At 47.3% G+C, this 15,400-nt stretch overlaps 2 protein-coding genes and 2 pseudogenes across 6 annotated transcripts in view; all 4 read left to right on the forward strand.

The window, feature by feature from the left end:
• Window positions 1–15,400, forward strand: part of SKA2 (spindle and kinetochore associated complex subunit 2) — a 1,094,818-nt gene that overhangs the window by 482,989 nt on the left and 596,429 nt on the right. The window lies entirely within an intron of this gene.
• Window positions 1–15,400, forward strand: part of TEX14 (testis expressed 14, intercellular bridge forming factor) — a 112,291-nt gene that overhangs the window by 13,828 nt on the left and 83,063 nt on the right. For all 5 annotated transcript variants that reach the window (XM_027774233.1, XM_027774235.1, XM_027774234.1 and 2 more), the window contains exons 2-5: window positions 4,657–4,771; window positions 10,319–10,484; window positions 11,201–11,337; window positions 14,146–14,227. In XM_027774233.1, coding sequence (XP_027630034.1) covers window positions 4,657–4,771; window positions 10,319–10,484; window positions 11,201–11,337; window positions 14,146–14,227 — 500 coding nt within the window. The remainder of the gene's footprint in view (window positions 1–4,656; window positions 4,772–10,318; window positions 10,485–11,200; window positions 11,338–14,145; window positions 14,228–15,400) is intronic.
• On the forward strand, window positions 668–2,905 carry LOC114008923 (transformer-2 protein homolog beta-like; annotated as a pseudogene).
• LOC114008933 (uncharacterized) lies at window positions 2,189–2,348 on the forward strand (annotated as a pseudogene).

A 15,400-nucleotide genomic window follows, 5' to 3' on the forward strand; every position in this document is an offset into this window, starting at 1 on the left:
CTGTCCCTATTCACGTGCCCTATAGCGAAAAAACCTCCCCCCCCCAAAAAAAAAAAAAAAGGTTAATTTTTTGATTTCTTTTAACAGGGTGCCCATGTGCTCTCTGGAGAGAGAAAATGTCAGCTACCCCCTTCTCTTTGGTTCTCTGGCGATTTTGGGGCATACACATGCATACTCACCAGGTGTGCATTTCAAGAAATCCTGTCAAATCCTGAGAAGAGAATGAAGGAGACAGGATTGCGGTGTGGCCATTCCCTCTAGGGAGTGATCTCTTGCTTTCTGTCTCTCTGGTGCATCCTAGCAAAAACCTCTCTACCAAAAAAAAAAAAAAAAAATTCTGATGGAAAAAAGAAAAAGATGGGACCAGCAGATGGCATAATGGTTACGTCACTGGACTCCCATGTAGTTGACCAGAGTTTTTTTTTTTAAGATTTTTTTGCTGGGGCCAGCAGGTGTGGTGGTTAAGGCGTTAGAACATTCCCACATGGCTAGCCATGGTTTGAGTCCCAGACCTGGTGGTAGCTTGCCTTCTTAATTTCCTCTTCTCTTTCTCTCTGTATCTCTCTCTGGTCAAATTAAAAAAAAAAAAAAAAAGAATAAATAAAATTAAATAATTATTTTTAAAAAAGATTTTTTGCTATAGGGCACATGGTTTTACTGATGAGAGATGGAAAGTGAGAAATCACTCCCATGGGGGATGGCTGCACTTCAGTCCCTTCTTTTCCATTCTTCTCTCTGGATTTTGGTCCAATAGGCAGGCCTGATGTGCTTTTCAAGCCTCTGGTCCATGATTCGAACTACAGAGTGGGCCATGTGGGATCTACACCTTAGCCACCATACCACCTGGTTGCCCTTTTTCCTATTTTAAAAAATTGCATGCGGCCAGCTGGTGGCATAGTGGTTAAGGCCCTGGCCTCTCACATGATCTACCACAGTTTGAGTCCCTGATCCAGCAGCTTGAAACTGACGCTGGGCATGTGTGTTTGTGTATCCAAAATTTTGAGAGGAGAATTGAGAAGAGATTGTGGTGTGGCCATTTCCCCAGGGAGTGATTTTGTTTTATTTTCTGCCTCTCTGTCTCTCCCATGAGTGCATGCATTCTATAGCAAAAATCTCTCAAAAAGAAGAAAAGAATTGCAGAGGGGCCAGTAGGTGATGTGGTTAAGGGTGCCGAATTCCCACATGGTCACCCATGGTTCAAGTCCAGGACCTGGCAGCTTGCTTTCTCACTTTCCCTCTCTCTCTCTTACTCTATCCCTCTTTGATCAAATTTAAATAAATAAATAAAGTTAAATAAAATAATTCTTAAAAAAAAGAGAGAATTACAGAAATCATACGTGAAAGTACAATAAAGAGAAATGAATTTTGGGGAGTGGAAAGCCAATGGCATGATGATTAAGGTGGCTGATTCCCACATGGTGGGCTGTGTGTTTTGAGACCTAGCTCAGTTGCTTCAAAAACATGCCAGGGAGTCCTGCGAGGCTGCGGTGGAGCCTCTTTACCGAAGACAGAAGAGGTTGGCGGCTTCGAGTGAAGCACATGGAGCGGGGACAGCAGCCGGAAGTCATAAGCGACAGCGGCGAGCAGAACTACGGCGAGCGGGAATCCCGTTCTGCTTCCAGAAGTGGAAGTGCTCACGGATCGGGGAAATCTACAAATAGGGTAGTAAAAGAATTGTAAGCCATCTATTGTCAGTTATTTAGTCATAACCTTGAAGCCTTTGTTTTTTACAGGTCTAGATCCAGAAGAAGCTCTCGAAGGCACTATACTCGGTCACGGTCACGATCTCACTCCCATAGGCGATCCCGTAGCAGATCTTATAGTCGAGATTATCGCAGGAGACACAGTCAGTCACTCTCCCATATCTACTCGCAGGCGCCATGTTGGGAACCGGGCAAATCCTGAACCCAACTGTTGTCTTGGAGTATTTGGGTTGAGCTTATACACCACAGAAAGAGATCTAAGAGAAGTATTCTCTAAATAGGGCCCCATTGCTGATGTGTCTATTGTGTATGGTGAGCAGTCTAGGTGTTGGAGAGGATTTGCCTTTGTATATTTTGAAAACTTAGATGATGCCAAGGAAGCTAAAGAGCATGCCAATGGAAAGGAGCTTGATGGGCGTAGGATCAGAGTTGATTTCTCTATAACAAAAAGACCACATACCCCAACACCAGGAATTTACATGGGGAGCTTTGCGCAGTGGCAGTATCATAGCCAATGAGGTTTATCCCAGGCGCGATTATTGCTAATTGAATTTACTTGGTGAGACCTACCTATGGCAGCTCACACCGTTGGGATTATTATGACAGAGGATGTGATGGAGGCTATGATGACCGGGACTGCTATAGCAGATCATACAGAGGAGGTGGTGGAGGAGGAGGAGGATGGAGAGCTGCTCAAGACAGGAATCGGATTTACAGAAGGCGGTCACCTTCTCCTTACTACAGTTGTGGGGGATACAGATCTCATTCCAGATCAAGATCTTACGCTCCTCATCGCTATTAAAGCATGAAGTTGGAGACTTTCTGAAACCTGCCCTAGAGCTGAGATATTGTTTGTGGACAATATTTTTTCTTGTCTCCTGTTTAAAAAGTGAGCAGTGCCTAGTGACGTTAGGTGACTTCTACACCTTTTATGATGACTACTTTTGGTGGAGTTGAAATGCTGTTTTCATTCTGCATTTGTGTAGTTTGGTGCTTTGTTCAAAGTTAAGTGTTTTCAGAAAAGTATGTTTTGCATGTATTTTTTTACAGTCTAAATTTTGACTGCTGAGAAGTTTCTATTATACAAAACTTCCTTTAAACGGTTTTTCTACTGAATCCAGGGTATTCTGAAGATCGAAGCCTGTGTGTAAAATGCTACCAAATGGCAAAAAGCAACAATAAACAGTTTGATTTTTACTTTCCTTTCTAACATATCAATGCTTAGCAGAACTGTTCAGATTAAGTTGTCAGTAGTAAATTTAAAGACAAAAATGCCCTTTTTCCTCCAGCCCATGAAACATATACCATACTAAATATACCCACAACTGAGTGCTAAAAAATTATGCTCTGTAACTCTTCACTGCTAGGGTTAGAACTAAAAATCTTTCAATGAAGCAAATGCTTAATGCTTTATAAAAATACGGATTTGCCAGCTTTTATGTAATCTGTATTATATATGGCAGGGAATAAAAAGAGAATTACACAGTGTTTTCTTAAAGAGGCTATTTCTTAAAGTTGTTACAGGGAGATAATGGTATTTCAACTAGTTATTGGCAACTGAAAATACATTCCACTATGGATGTATTCTTGTTCTTCTGGCTTTTAGACTATGAAAAAACTGGGTGCTTCAAAGTTCTATATAGAGAGGGAACACCACACCTGTGTCTTCAATGAACTGAAGACTTTTGTCTGTTCATTTTTTAAATATTATTTTCATGTTCTTTGCTTAGCAAAGGATGCCCAGTTTCATTCAAATGCTTTGAGAACAGTGTTTAAATAAATTAAAAAAAAAGATGGCGAGAAAATAAGATCAAAACAAAACATGCCAGGGGCTGGCAGGTGGCATGGTGGTTAAAGGTGCTGGATTCCCACATGGCTGATGCGGTTCGAGCCCCAGACCTGGCGGCTTGCTTTCTTGCTTTCCCTTCCTCTCTCTTTCTGTTTGGACAAATTAAAAAATAATAACAACAAATAGAATTAAATAAATACTTCTTTGTGGGGGAGGAACATGCCAGACCTGGGGTCAGCAGGTGGTGTGGTGGTTAAGGCACTGGATTCCCACACATTTGACTAAGGTTTGAGTCCTGAACCCTGAACCTGGCGGCTTGCTTTCTCACTTTCTCTCTCTCTCTGGTGAGTACACATATCTTGCTACGAATTACATAATATAAATAAAATTAAATAAATTTTTTTGGAGAGATTTTTGCTATAGGGTGCATGCGTTCGCCAGCAATACAGGGAGAGACAGAAAGCGAGAAGTCACCACCCAGGGGTATGGCCATCCCGCAATCCCTTCTCCTCTGTTCTCCCTTGGGGTGTTGGGCACTCATGCACAAGTGCCTGGCATGATTTTTAACCACCGGGTCCAGGACTCAAACTGCGGTCAACTACATGGGAGTCCAGTGACATAGCCATTATGCCAACTCCTGGTCCTTAAATAAATAATTCTTTTTTTTTTTTGGAGAGGTTTTTGCTATAGGGTGTGTGCGCTTGCCAGACAGACAGAGAGAGACAGAGAGACAGAAAGTGAGAAATCACCCCCCAGGGGGGATGGCCACGCCACAATCCCTTCTCCTCCATTCTCCTCTCGGGATCTTGGGCATGCACGCACACGCACCCGGCGTGAGTTTTAAGCCACCGGGTCCGGGACGCGAACCACAGTTGACTACATGGGAGTCCAGCGACATAGCCATTACACTAACTGCTGGTCCCTAAATAAATAATTCTTAAAAAATAAAATAAAACACTCCAGACTCTAATCGTGTGTGAGTCCAGACAGGAGAATGGATTGCAGTGTGACCATCACCCGGGGTGGGGGGGGGGTACTTTCACACTTTCTGTCTCTCTCAGACAAGCAGAAACACCTTCTAGAAAAATTACCCATTGTAAAGTTCTTAGTTTAATCTCAGGTAAATTACTGGTATTTGCATTGATTGTGGTATTTGCTCCACAGGAATTTATGTTGATGCCGTGAACTCCTGTGGCCAGACAGCACTTTTTGTTGCAGCATTATTGGGCCTTAAGAAATTAGTTGATGTTCTGGTGGATTATGGATCAGATCCAAATCAGTAAGTACAGTAGCCTTTACTGAAAGCAGTGTGCTGTTTAGATGGATTGGGGCATTTGGAAACTAATTTGACAGAATATTGGGAAAGAAGCTTTGCTAGTTTACAGAAATGAAATACAGTTGTATGTGTATATTGTATACACAGATCTAGCTGCTGCTAACATTTTTCTTTTTTTCTTTTCATGGAGAGGCTTTTGCTATAGGGCACATGTGCTCGCCAGAAAGATCGAGAAATCACCCCCCAGGGGGGATGGCCACGCCACAATCCCTTCTGCTCCATTCTCCTCTCAGGGTCTCGGGCACTTACGCCCCGCGTGAGTTTAAGTCACTGGGTCTGGGACTCAAACCGCAGTCGGCTACATGGGAGTCCCTAGAGGACCAGCAGTTGACGTCATGGCTGTGTCGTTGGACTCTTGTGTGTGCCTAAGATTCTGATAGGAGAATGGAGGAGAAGGAATGGCGGCATGGCCATCGCCTCTGGAGGGTGATTTCTCACTTTTTGTCTCTCTGTCTCTCTCTGTCTTTCCAGCGAGCACATGCGCCCTGTAGCAAAAACCTCTCCAAAAAGAAAAAAAAGTATAAGGAAAAAAAGCCAATCAGTATGAGAATTCTTTTTTTTTTTTTGGAGAGGTTTTTGCTATAGGGCGCGTGCGCTCGTCAGACAGAGAGACAGACAGAAAGTGAGAAATCACCCCCCAGGGGGGATGGCCATGCCGCAATCTCTTCTCCTCTCGGGATCTTGGGCATGCACGCACATGCGCCCGGCGTGAGTTTTAAGCCATCAGGTCTGGGACGTGAACCGCAGTCGACTATGTGGGAGTCCAGCGACATAGCTATTACGCTAACTGCTGGTTCCCAGTATGAGAATTCTGTAACTCAGAGTTAATAATGCAATCAATGCTTTTTAAAAGATGTATTTATTTAATTTTATTTATTATTATTTTTTAAATTTGCTATAGGACATACACACTCACCAGAGAGAGAGAACATGCCTTAACCACCACGCCACTTGCTGGCCCCAACACAATGATCATTTTATATTTCTTTCCAGAATTTTTCTAGGCTCACATATGCTATAGTTTGTCTCTTCTGTAGTAATATTTAATTTCACAGTTTAGAAAGGGCTAGCTTGGGGGAACCAGCAGTTAGCGTAATGGCTATGTCGCTGGACTCCCACATAGTCGACCGTGGTTCTAGTCTGGACCCAGTGGCTCGACAGTCACACTGGGTACATGTGCATACGTGCCCAAGATCCCAGGGGGAGAGTGGAGGACCAGGGATTATGGAGTGGCCATCCACGGGGGCTGGAGATTTGGACATGAATACACGTGTTTACATACACCCAGCTTCTTTTTCTTTTTTTGAGAGATTTTTGCTATGAAGTACGTGTACTCGACAGAGAGACAGAAAGTGAGAAATCACCCCCTGGGGGATGGCTTCACCACAGTCTTTTCCCTTCTCTCAGGATTTTAGGCATGCACACACACACACCCAGAGTGAGTTTTAACCTGCTGGGTCCAGGACTCAAACTGCAGTCGACTGTGTGGTAGTCCAGCAACATAACCATTACACCATCTGCTGGTCCTGCACCTGCCTTATTTTTCAAGCTGCTGGGTCCAAGACTCAAATGGCTCAGTTGACTATGTGGGATCCAGCCGCCTTAACCTCCACACCATCTCCTCAACGCTCTATTTCTTTTTTTTTTTTTCTTTTTTTTTGGAGAGTTTTTCGCTATAGGGCGTGTGTGCTCGCTAGACAACGGAGACAGAGAGACAGAAAGCGAGAAATCACCCCCCAGGGGCGATGGCCATGCCGCAATCCCTTCTCCTCCATCTGGCGTCAGTTTAAGCCACTGGGTCCGGGATGCAAACCGCACGCAGTTGACTACGTGGGAGTCCAGCGACATAGCCATTACGCCAACTGCTGGCCCCCCAAGGCTTTATTTCCGAACACCCAGTGGAAGTGTTGTGATCGCCTGGGCCTGTCAGGTTTACAAAGCCAGGCGCTTGCTGCGTGGAGTGGGGTTGCCAGATCAGGCTCTGGTGAAGATGCTTAGGCATTTATTGCTGCTGGGTAGGAAAGGGAGCCAGAAGTCTTGCTCTTCCACATTTCCAAGAGCTGGAAATCTCCATCTTATTTTCTTAAATTTCTTTTTAGGGGGCCAGCAGGTGGCGTGGTGGTTAAAAGCGTTGTACTCCCATGTGGCAGACTGCAGTTCAAATCCTGGACCTGGCAGCGTGCTTTCTCACTTTCCCTCTCTTACCCTGTCACTCTCTGGTCAAATTTAAATAAACAAAAAATAAAGTTAAATACTTCTTTATTTTTTTTTCTTTTAGAATTATTCAAGTTTGGGGACCAGCAATTGGCGTAATGGCTATGTCACTGGACTCCCATGTAGTCGGCCGCGGTTCGCATCCCGGACCCGGTGGCTTAAACTCACGCCAGGTGCACGTGTGTGCATGCCCAAGATCCCAAGAGGAGAATGGAAGAGAAGGGATTGCGGAGTGACCATCCCCCGGGGGGGTGATTTCTCGCTTTCTGTCTCTCTGTCTCTTTCTGTCTGTCTGGTGAGCGCACGTACCCTATAGCAAAAAAAAAAAAAAAAGAATTATTCAAGTTTGTTTTTGTTGTTATTACTTAATTTGTTACAGGACATGTGACCTCACCAGAGATAGAAAGAGAGAACAAGAAAGCAAGCATCTACATCAGGAACTCAAACCATGGTTGGCCACGTGAGAGTCCAGCGCCTCAACCAGCACAGCACCTCTGCTGGTCCCTCCTTTTTCTTTTCTTCTTCTCCTCCTTTTTCCTCTTTTCCCTTCCATTTGTGTTTCTCTTTCTATTGAAGGGAGGAAGCTCACCAGGTGACTCTGCCATGTCCCCGTCAGGAGACCACAGCCATACACCACGTCCTCACTGCGTCCTGGACACGAGGAAGGGCACCCTTCAGGCCTCAGACAGTGTGCTTCAGTGCAAACTTTCTTTTCTCTTCAAAAATAAAATTTTAAAAAAAAATTTATTCTTTTATTTTTTTGGAGAGGTTTTTGCTATAGGATGTGTGTGCTCGCCAGAAGATAGAGAGAGACAGAGAGACTGAAAGCAAGAAATCACCCCCCAGGGGGGATGGTCACGCCACAATCCCTTCTCCTCCATTCTCCTCTTGGGATCTTGGACACACACGCACACGCGCCTGGCGTGAGTTTTAAGCCACCGGGTCCAGGACGCGAACCGCGGTTGACTACATGGGAGTCCAGCGACATAGCCATTACTCCATCTACTGGTCCCTAAACATTTATTTCTTTTATAAAACACACACATATATACATATACATGCATGCGCACGAGCGCACTCTTATCAGGGTCCCTAGGCTATGGTTCATCCCCAGCCTGCTCACAGACGTGGTGGGGGGAGATCCAGATGTGGGGCTTTCCCATGTGGGTCCCTTGCGTTACTGGCGCACTACCATCCAGCCTTTGAAATATTTTGCAAGTGTAGATCCTTGACTGCGTTGCTGATGCCAAGTTTGTGGGCCTCTGCCACAGGCTTTGAGTGCAGAGGCGTTCTCATAGGAGAGAGGGTCCCTGGGTAGGCTGTGCTGGACGAGCCTGACCCTAGAACACTGCAGGTGTGAAGAAATTGTTTCAGGGTAGCCAGTATCAGAGGGGGGTGCTGGTGGGAGAGAAAACACCAGATTTGGGGCCAGCAGGTGGTTTGGTGGTTAGGGTGCTTGACTCCCACATGGCCAACTGTGGTTCGCATCCTGGACCTGGCAGCTTGCTGCCAAACGGTGTGTGGGAAGCTCTCACTGTCCCTTTCTCTTTCTCTGGTGACTATAGCAAATTTAAAAAGTAATAATAATGGGACCATCAGATGATGTAATGGTTATGTTACTGGACTCCCACGTAGTTTACCACAGTTCGAGTCCTCGACCCAGTGGCTTAAAACTCAGGCCAGCAGGTGGCATGGTAGTTAAGGATGCTGGACTCCCACATGGCTGACTGTGGTTTGAGTCCCAGACCTGGAGACTTGCTTTCTCACTTTCTCTCTTTCTGTGTCTCTCTCTAGAAATATTAAAATAATAATGATAGGGAACCAGCAGTTAGTGTAATGGCTATGTCGCTGGACTCCCATGTAGTCGATTGCGGTTCGCGTCCTGGACCCGCAGTGGCTTAAAACTCACGCCGGGCACGTGTGCGTGCGTGCCAAGAGGATAATGGAGGAGAAGGGATGGCGGCGTGACCATCCCCCCCTGGGTGGTGATTTCTCGCTTTCTGTCTCTGTCTGTCTCTGTCTGGCGAGCGCACATGCCCTATAGCGAAGAAAACCTCTCCAAAAAGAAAATAATAATAATGATAAAGTTAAAGTAATTCTTTTTTTAAAAAAGAAATTCTACTTAACTTTATTTATTTATTTATTTATTTTAACTTGACCAGAGAGGAGGGATGGGGGGGGGGGGGGAAGGTGAGAAAGCAACTACCAGGTTCAGTATTTGAACCAGGGTTGGCCATGTGGGAGTCTAGTGCCCCCAACCACCATGCCATCTGCCAGCCCAAAATAAAATAAAATAAAAATAAATTCATGCCAGGCACGTGTGCATGTGTTTATGAAGAGGTTTTTTCGCTATAGGGCGCGTGCGTTCGCCAGACAGACAGAGAGAAACAGAGAGACAGAAAGCGAGAAATCACCCCCCAGAGGGGATGGTCACGCCGCAATCCCTTCTCCTCCATTCTCCTCTCGGGATCTTGGGCACGCATGCACACGCGCCCGGCGTGAGTTCTAAGCCACCGGGTCCGGGATGCAAATCACAGTCAACTACGTGGGAGTCCAGCGACATAGCCATTATGCTAACTGCTGGTTCCCCCCAAAATCTTGAGAGGAGAATGGAGGAAAAGGGAGTGTAGTGTGGCCATACCCCCAAGGGTGATTTCTCACTTTCTGTCTCTGGTGAGCTCACGCGCCCTATAACAAAAATCTCTCTCTAAAAAAAAAAATAATGATAATAATAAGATTAGATAAGGGACCAGTAGTTGGTGTCATGGCTATGTTGCTGGATTCCCATGTAGTCAACTGTGGTTCTAGTCCCGGACCCAGTGGCTTAAACTCATGCCGGGCGCGTGTGCGTGCGTGCCCAAGATCCCGAGAGGAGAATGGAGGAGGAGGGATTGCGGTGTGACCATCCCCTCTGGGGGGTGATTTCTCGCTTTCTGTCTCTATGTCTCTCTCTGTCTGTCTGGCGAGTGCACACGCCCTATAGCGAAAACCTCTCAAAAAAAAAAAAAAAAGATTAAATAAACAATTCTAAAAAAAATAAAACCACTGGATTTGGAACCAGACCCTAATGGTGTGAACCCTTGCTTTCCTCATCGGAATCACCAGGAAATGGCAGTGCCTTGGAGTGTGGAGATAGGGGTGGAAAAGGGTGTGAAGCTCTAGGTCACGGAGACCAGGGCCTCACTGATGAGGTCATTACAGCCCTGGGAGCGGGAGCCCTGTGTTAGCACGTGGGAGCGTTGCCATGGACACTCACCCAGCTCTTCCCCTCCCCAGCCGCTGCTTTGATGGGAGTACCCCTGTCCACGCAGCAGCGTTTTCTGGCAATCAGTGGATCCTCAGTAAGCTGCTGGATGCAGGGGGTGACCTACGACTCCATGACGAGAAGGGTCGGAACCCGCAGGCCTGGGCCGTGGCAGCAGGGAAGGAGCGCAGTAGCCCGGTGAGGGCGGGCCCTGCTCTGCAGCCATGCGGGGGGGTGGGGGGGGGAAGCACTGGGCTGGGTCAGGATCCCAGGGCAGCACAGGGCTGGCAGCGGCCTCAGCATTGGCACTGGACACGCAGGCCCAGGTGGAACCTTGGGCACCGCTAGTCATCCATTCTGTGGGGCAGGACAACAGCTGCCATTTTCTGACCCATTTAGCTAGCACCAAGAATCAGGTGTTTTAAGTATTTTTTATATGCAGTACCAATTCACTTAATCTTCACCACAGCCTTTCAGGTAGGAACTATTATTGCCTCCATTTTACAGATGGGGAGACGGAGGCCTATTGACACTCACTTGAGGCCACACACTGGCAGGTGTGCTGTGTCTTCATGGCGGCTCAGTAGCAGGAGTGTGAAACCCAGCCTGCCCGGTGCCCGGCCCCTGCAGCTGTAGTGTCCTTCCCCCTGGCTCTGCTCAACAGCTGTGGGGCCGTGAACAAGTCGTTTTCCTCTCCTTTACCTCGGTTTCCTTGTCTGCTGAAGGAGGGAGTTGCAGGAAGTTGTCACCAGCTCCACTCCCTAAAAACACCTCCATGGAAAGTCACCTGGGCCCTTCCCATTCCAGAGATGTCCGTGTCTGGGTTCTCTCCTCAGACCATTCGTCACCCTGCGCCTCCGTGCCCATCGGAGGCCAGCGTGGCCAGTGCTCAGCGTCTCTGTGCTGCGTTGCAGGTGGTGGAATTCATGCAGCGCTGCGCCTCCCACATGCAGGCCGTCATCCAGGGCCTCTCACACGACCTCCTGAAGAAGATCGATTCCCCTCAGTGGCTCATCTGCAGCCCGCCCAGATTTGGGGGCCTCATTCAGGGGTGAGTACTGCTTTGAACAGAGTAAGAAGTTCTGTGTCAACAGCCTTCCTGTGGGATCCCTGCAGTGCCCACCCACAGGGGGAGTTGGAGAGAGAAGATGTGGCCACTGACAGATATCAGGGGGCCAGAGGACCACCTTTGCCCCTTGTCCCCTTCTCCCTAGAAGGCTGAGGCAGTGAGTGTGGGTTGCATTTATCTTAGAGCTGAAAACCAGTAGAAAACCTCTACCCGACAGGGCAGCTGGTGGAAGGAGTGCTCTGCTGTTGCTAAGGCCGTGGCAGGCCACAGGTGACATAATGTACGGTGTCTCGGGCTGTTGTACGCTAGTGTAAGAAGTGCACTGCTAGCGGGGCAGCCGGTCCCCTCTAACCCCTGTCCCAGTGGCAGCAGGTGGCCCCGGGCTTCACTCCATGCTCAGGGATACGCTCATCCTGATGGGTCACTTTTAAGTTTTGACTGTCTGGACTCACGATTTTTAAAAAAAAATATTTATTTAATTCCATTTGTTATTATTATTTTAATTTGACCAGAGAGACACATAGAGAGAGAAAGGGAAAGTGAGAAACCAAGCTGCCTGTCCCAGGACTTGAACCACATTCAGCCATGCGAGTCCAGCACCTTAACCACCACACCACCTGCTGGCCCCACTGTAGAAAATAGGCTTTTTTGGAGAGAATCTTTTTCATTTTGATTTTCTCTGATGCTGTCTGTACTTGTCACACCCTTACAGGCACCCTCATCTTGTCTTGGTTTCCCTGTGATGACAGAGCTGTGGCTGGCTTCTCGGGCGAGACGAGTTAATTGTCCCCTTGAGGATGATCGCCCCAACTGCTCTGCTTCTGCTCTTGCCATCCTGGTTCATTCCTTAGCATCCCGACTGACATTCAGAAATGGCTTCACTGCAATCTGGTCTCCATTTTACCCTCCTTTTGGGATTTCTGGCATAGATATACATACATTTGGTGTGTTTCTCAGGCTGCCGGGTCCGGGACTCGAACCACAGTCATTTGGGATCCAACCATCTTAACCACTATGCCACCAGCTGGCCCGTGCTGATAAACCTTTAGATTTCAGTTACTCACCTAGATTTAGTGTCCGATATGATTTGAGTGTCGCCCCAGAACTTAGCTGTCACTTGACACCTGGTGAGGCACCATCAGGAGGCGTTCCCCGTGGGCGGTGTTGGGGATGAAGTCTGGGGAATGGAGGCGTTCTCACGGTGGGCTCCTGGGAGCAGCTGGGTGCTGGTGCTGCAGCTGGCACGGTAGCTTGGTGGTTAGGGTGGCTGGACCCCACAGGCCCATCCTGGGCCTGGTAGCTTGAGAGGTGTGCTGGGCACATGTGTGTGCCCAGAATCTTCAGAGGAGGGAGAAATAGAGAAGGTTGTGACACCACCAGGCTCCACTAGGGTACTTTCCCTCTTCCTCTCTGTTTCTCTGGCAAATGCACATGCCCGATGGCAGAAGAAAGGCAGTTGGGTTCCTAGACATCTCTCCCGTACCAGCCAGCTGCCCTTTTGGCCACACTGTGATGTGGCACCAGAGGTCAGCATGTGCTGGCCCCTCGCCTCTGACTTTTTAGCCACTAGAATCCTAAGCCAAATAAGCCTCTTTTCTTTATAAGTCACCCAGCCTCAGATATTCTGTTATGACAGCACAAAGATACTTACGTGTTTTTCTGTATATGTGCATTTATTTATTTACTTAGGAGAGAGTTTTGTTTTAAGTGTGCTCGTTGGAGAGATAGAAAGAGAGAGACAGAAAGCAAGAAATCACCTTCCCCCCAGGAGAGATGGCCACTGCAGTCCCTTCTCCTCCATTCTCCTCTTGGGACCTTGGGCACACACGCACATGCACCTGGTCTGAGTTTTAAGCCGTCAGGTCCAGGACTTGACGCAGTTGACCACATGGGAGTCCAGCGACATAGCCATTACGCTAACTGCTGGTCCTGTCCTCCCCTTTTTTTTAAATGTAAAGAAATCACACAAATTCTTTTAAGTAAGAATTGGCTTCTCAGATCTCGAGTGGTGCCACATCCGATAAGATTCCTCACAGGTGTGTGTTTTCATAGTCTGGATGGGGGAAGGAAATAAAAACATTGAACGAAGATGACATGGTCGTATGATTGCGTATAAGTGGAGTCAGTTTTTTCTCCTTTCACGCTGGTCAAGTTTCGTTACATAGACAGGGATGAGAAATGTAGGTAGGAGAACAAGAAGTGACGGTCTGAACTGCAGTTGTCTTGTCACCATTAGAGAACAGTCTTTCCATCAGGCTGCTTGAGTGTCCAACGACACAGCAGCTGGCTTCCTCCAGAGCGTGCGATCCAAGAGAAGTCAGAGGCGAAGCCCTGGTGGTGGCTCAAGGTAGCCTTGGAAGTGACACACCGTCATTTCCTTTTTTTAAATTATTTTATCGAACTTTATTTATTTATTTACTTATTTTTAGTTTGACCAGAGAGGGACAGAGAGAGAGAGAAAGAGAGAGAGAGAGAGTGAGCGAGTGAGCCGTCAGGTCTGGGACTCAAACCATGCTTGGCCATGTGGGAGTCCAGCGCCCTTAACCACCATGCCACCTGCTGGCCCCTGACACACCATCATTCCTGCAGTCTCCCACTGAGTTAACAGCCCTCTTGGACCTGTGACATCGTCTGCGTGTCGTCTGTAGTGACCCGAGACAGAGACAAGTAGTAAAGACAAAACTGACTATGCGTTCTGAAAACTTCAAGTTCGGCATTGTTCTTTTAGATATGGGTGGTTAATTCTTTTTTTGTTTTGTTTTGTTTTTTTCTCCTTTTAAATATTTCTAGAAACCCCAATGGCTCTCCTAACCGACTACTGAAAGCTGGAGTGATTTCTGCCCAAAATGTCTACAGCTTTGGCTTTGGGAAGGTAAGAGGTTGTCACTGAAGGCCAGCACCTGCAGGACTAACTGGAGAGTCACATGCCTCTTCTCCCACCTTTGACTAACTCCTCCATCCTTATTCCCACTAAAGTATTTTTTGTTTTTCTTTTGAGGAAAGGTATCTCTTAGCAATCTGTCTATTTTTTTTTTAATTTTAAAATTTTATTTATTGGGGCCGGTAGGTGGCATGGTGGTTAAGGGCGCTCAACTCCCACATGGCCAACCGCAATTTGAGTCCCAGACCTGGTGGCTTGCTTTCTCACTTTCCCTCTCTCTCACTCTGTACCTATCTGATAAATAAATAAAGTTAAATAATTCTTTAAAAAATTTTAATTTATTATTTTTTAGTTTGCTGTAGGGTACATGTGCTCACCAGGGGCAGAGAACAAGAGAGAGAAGGTGAGAAAGCAAGCCACTGGGTCCAGAATTTAAACCGTAGTCAAACATGTGGGAGTCTGACATCTTTACCACGCCACCTGCTGGCCCCAGAGAGAGAGAGGGAGAGAGAGGAGCACCCTCCCCAGGGTTTGGGCACGTCACAGTTCCGTCCTCCAGGCTCCCAGCTCACAGGACTTTGGGCACTCACGTGCACGTTGTGCGTGTCGGGTTGACTGGGCCACGTGGGGTCTGGCTTCTCTGGGTGGCACGGTAACCGCACCACAGAGCCAGCCTTGTCTTTTTTTTGTTTCGTTTTGGTTTTCCTAAAGGTTTTTTTATTTTGTTTTATTTGTTATTATCATTATTTGAAATTTGACCATAGATATACAAAGAGAGAAAAGGGAAGGTGCAAGAGCAAGCCTCCAGGTCGTGTACTCGAATCGTGGTCGGCCGTGTGGGAGCCCAGCATCCTAAACCACTATGCCGCCTGCCAGCCCCAGTGTTCCTGCCTTTACCGACAGAAACCCTGGTGTGACCGTGGGCTGGATCCAGGGAGTCAGAAAATGATCTTTGAATTCTTAGTGAAGACCCCAGACACGTTCCCCCTCACAGAGCCGGTGCCAGGGGTCTGCTACCCAGTTGACCTATCAGCCCACGGTCTTTCCAGTGTGGCCGGAATGCTTGTAAGGAATTGAGATTTTAAGCTGAGAAATGTGTTGTGGGCACGTAGTACCTTCTGAGTCCTTGGTTCTGCCCGCCCCTCCCCCCCCCCCCCGGAAACA

Source organism: Tupaia chinensis, unplaced genomic scaffold (genome assembly GCF_000334495.1).
Source record: "Tupaia chinensis unplaced genomic scaffold, TupChi_1.0 Scaffold000416_1, whole genome shotgun sequence".
Taxonomy (NCBI): domain Eukaryota; kingdom Metazoa; phylum Chordata; class Mammalia; order Scandentia; family Tupaiidae; genus Tupaia; species Tupaia belangeri.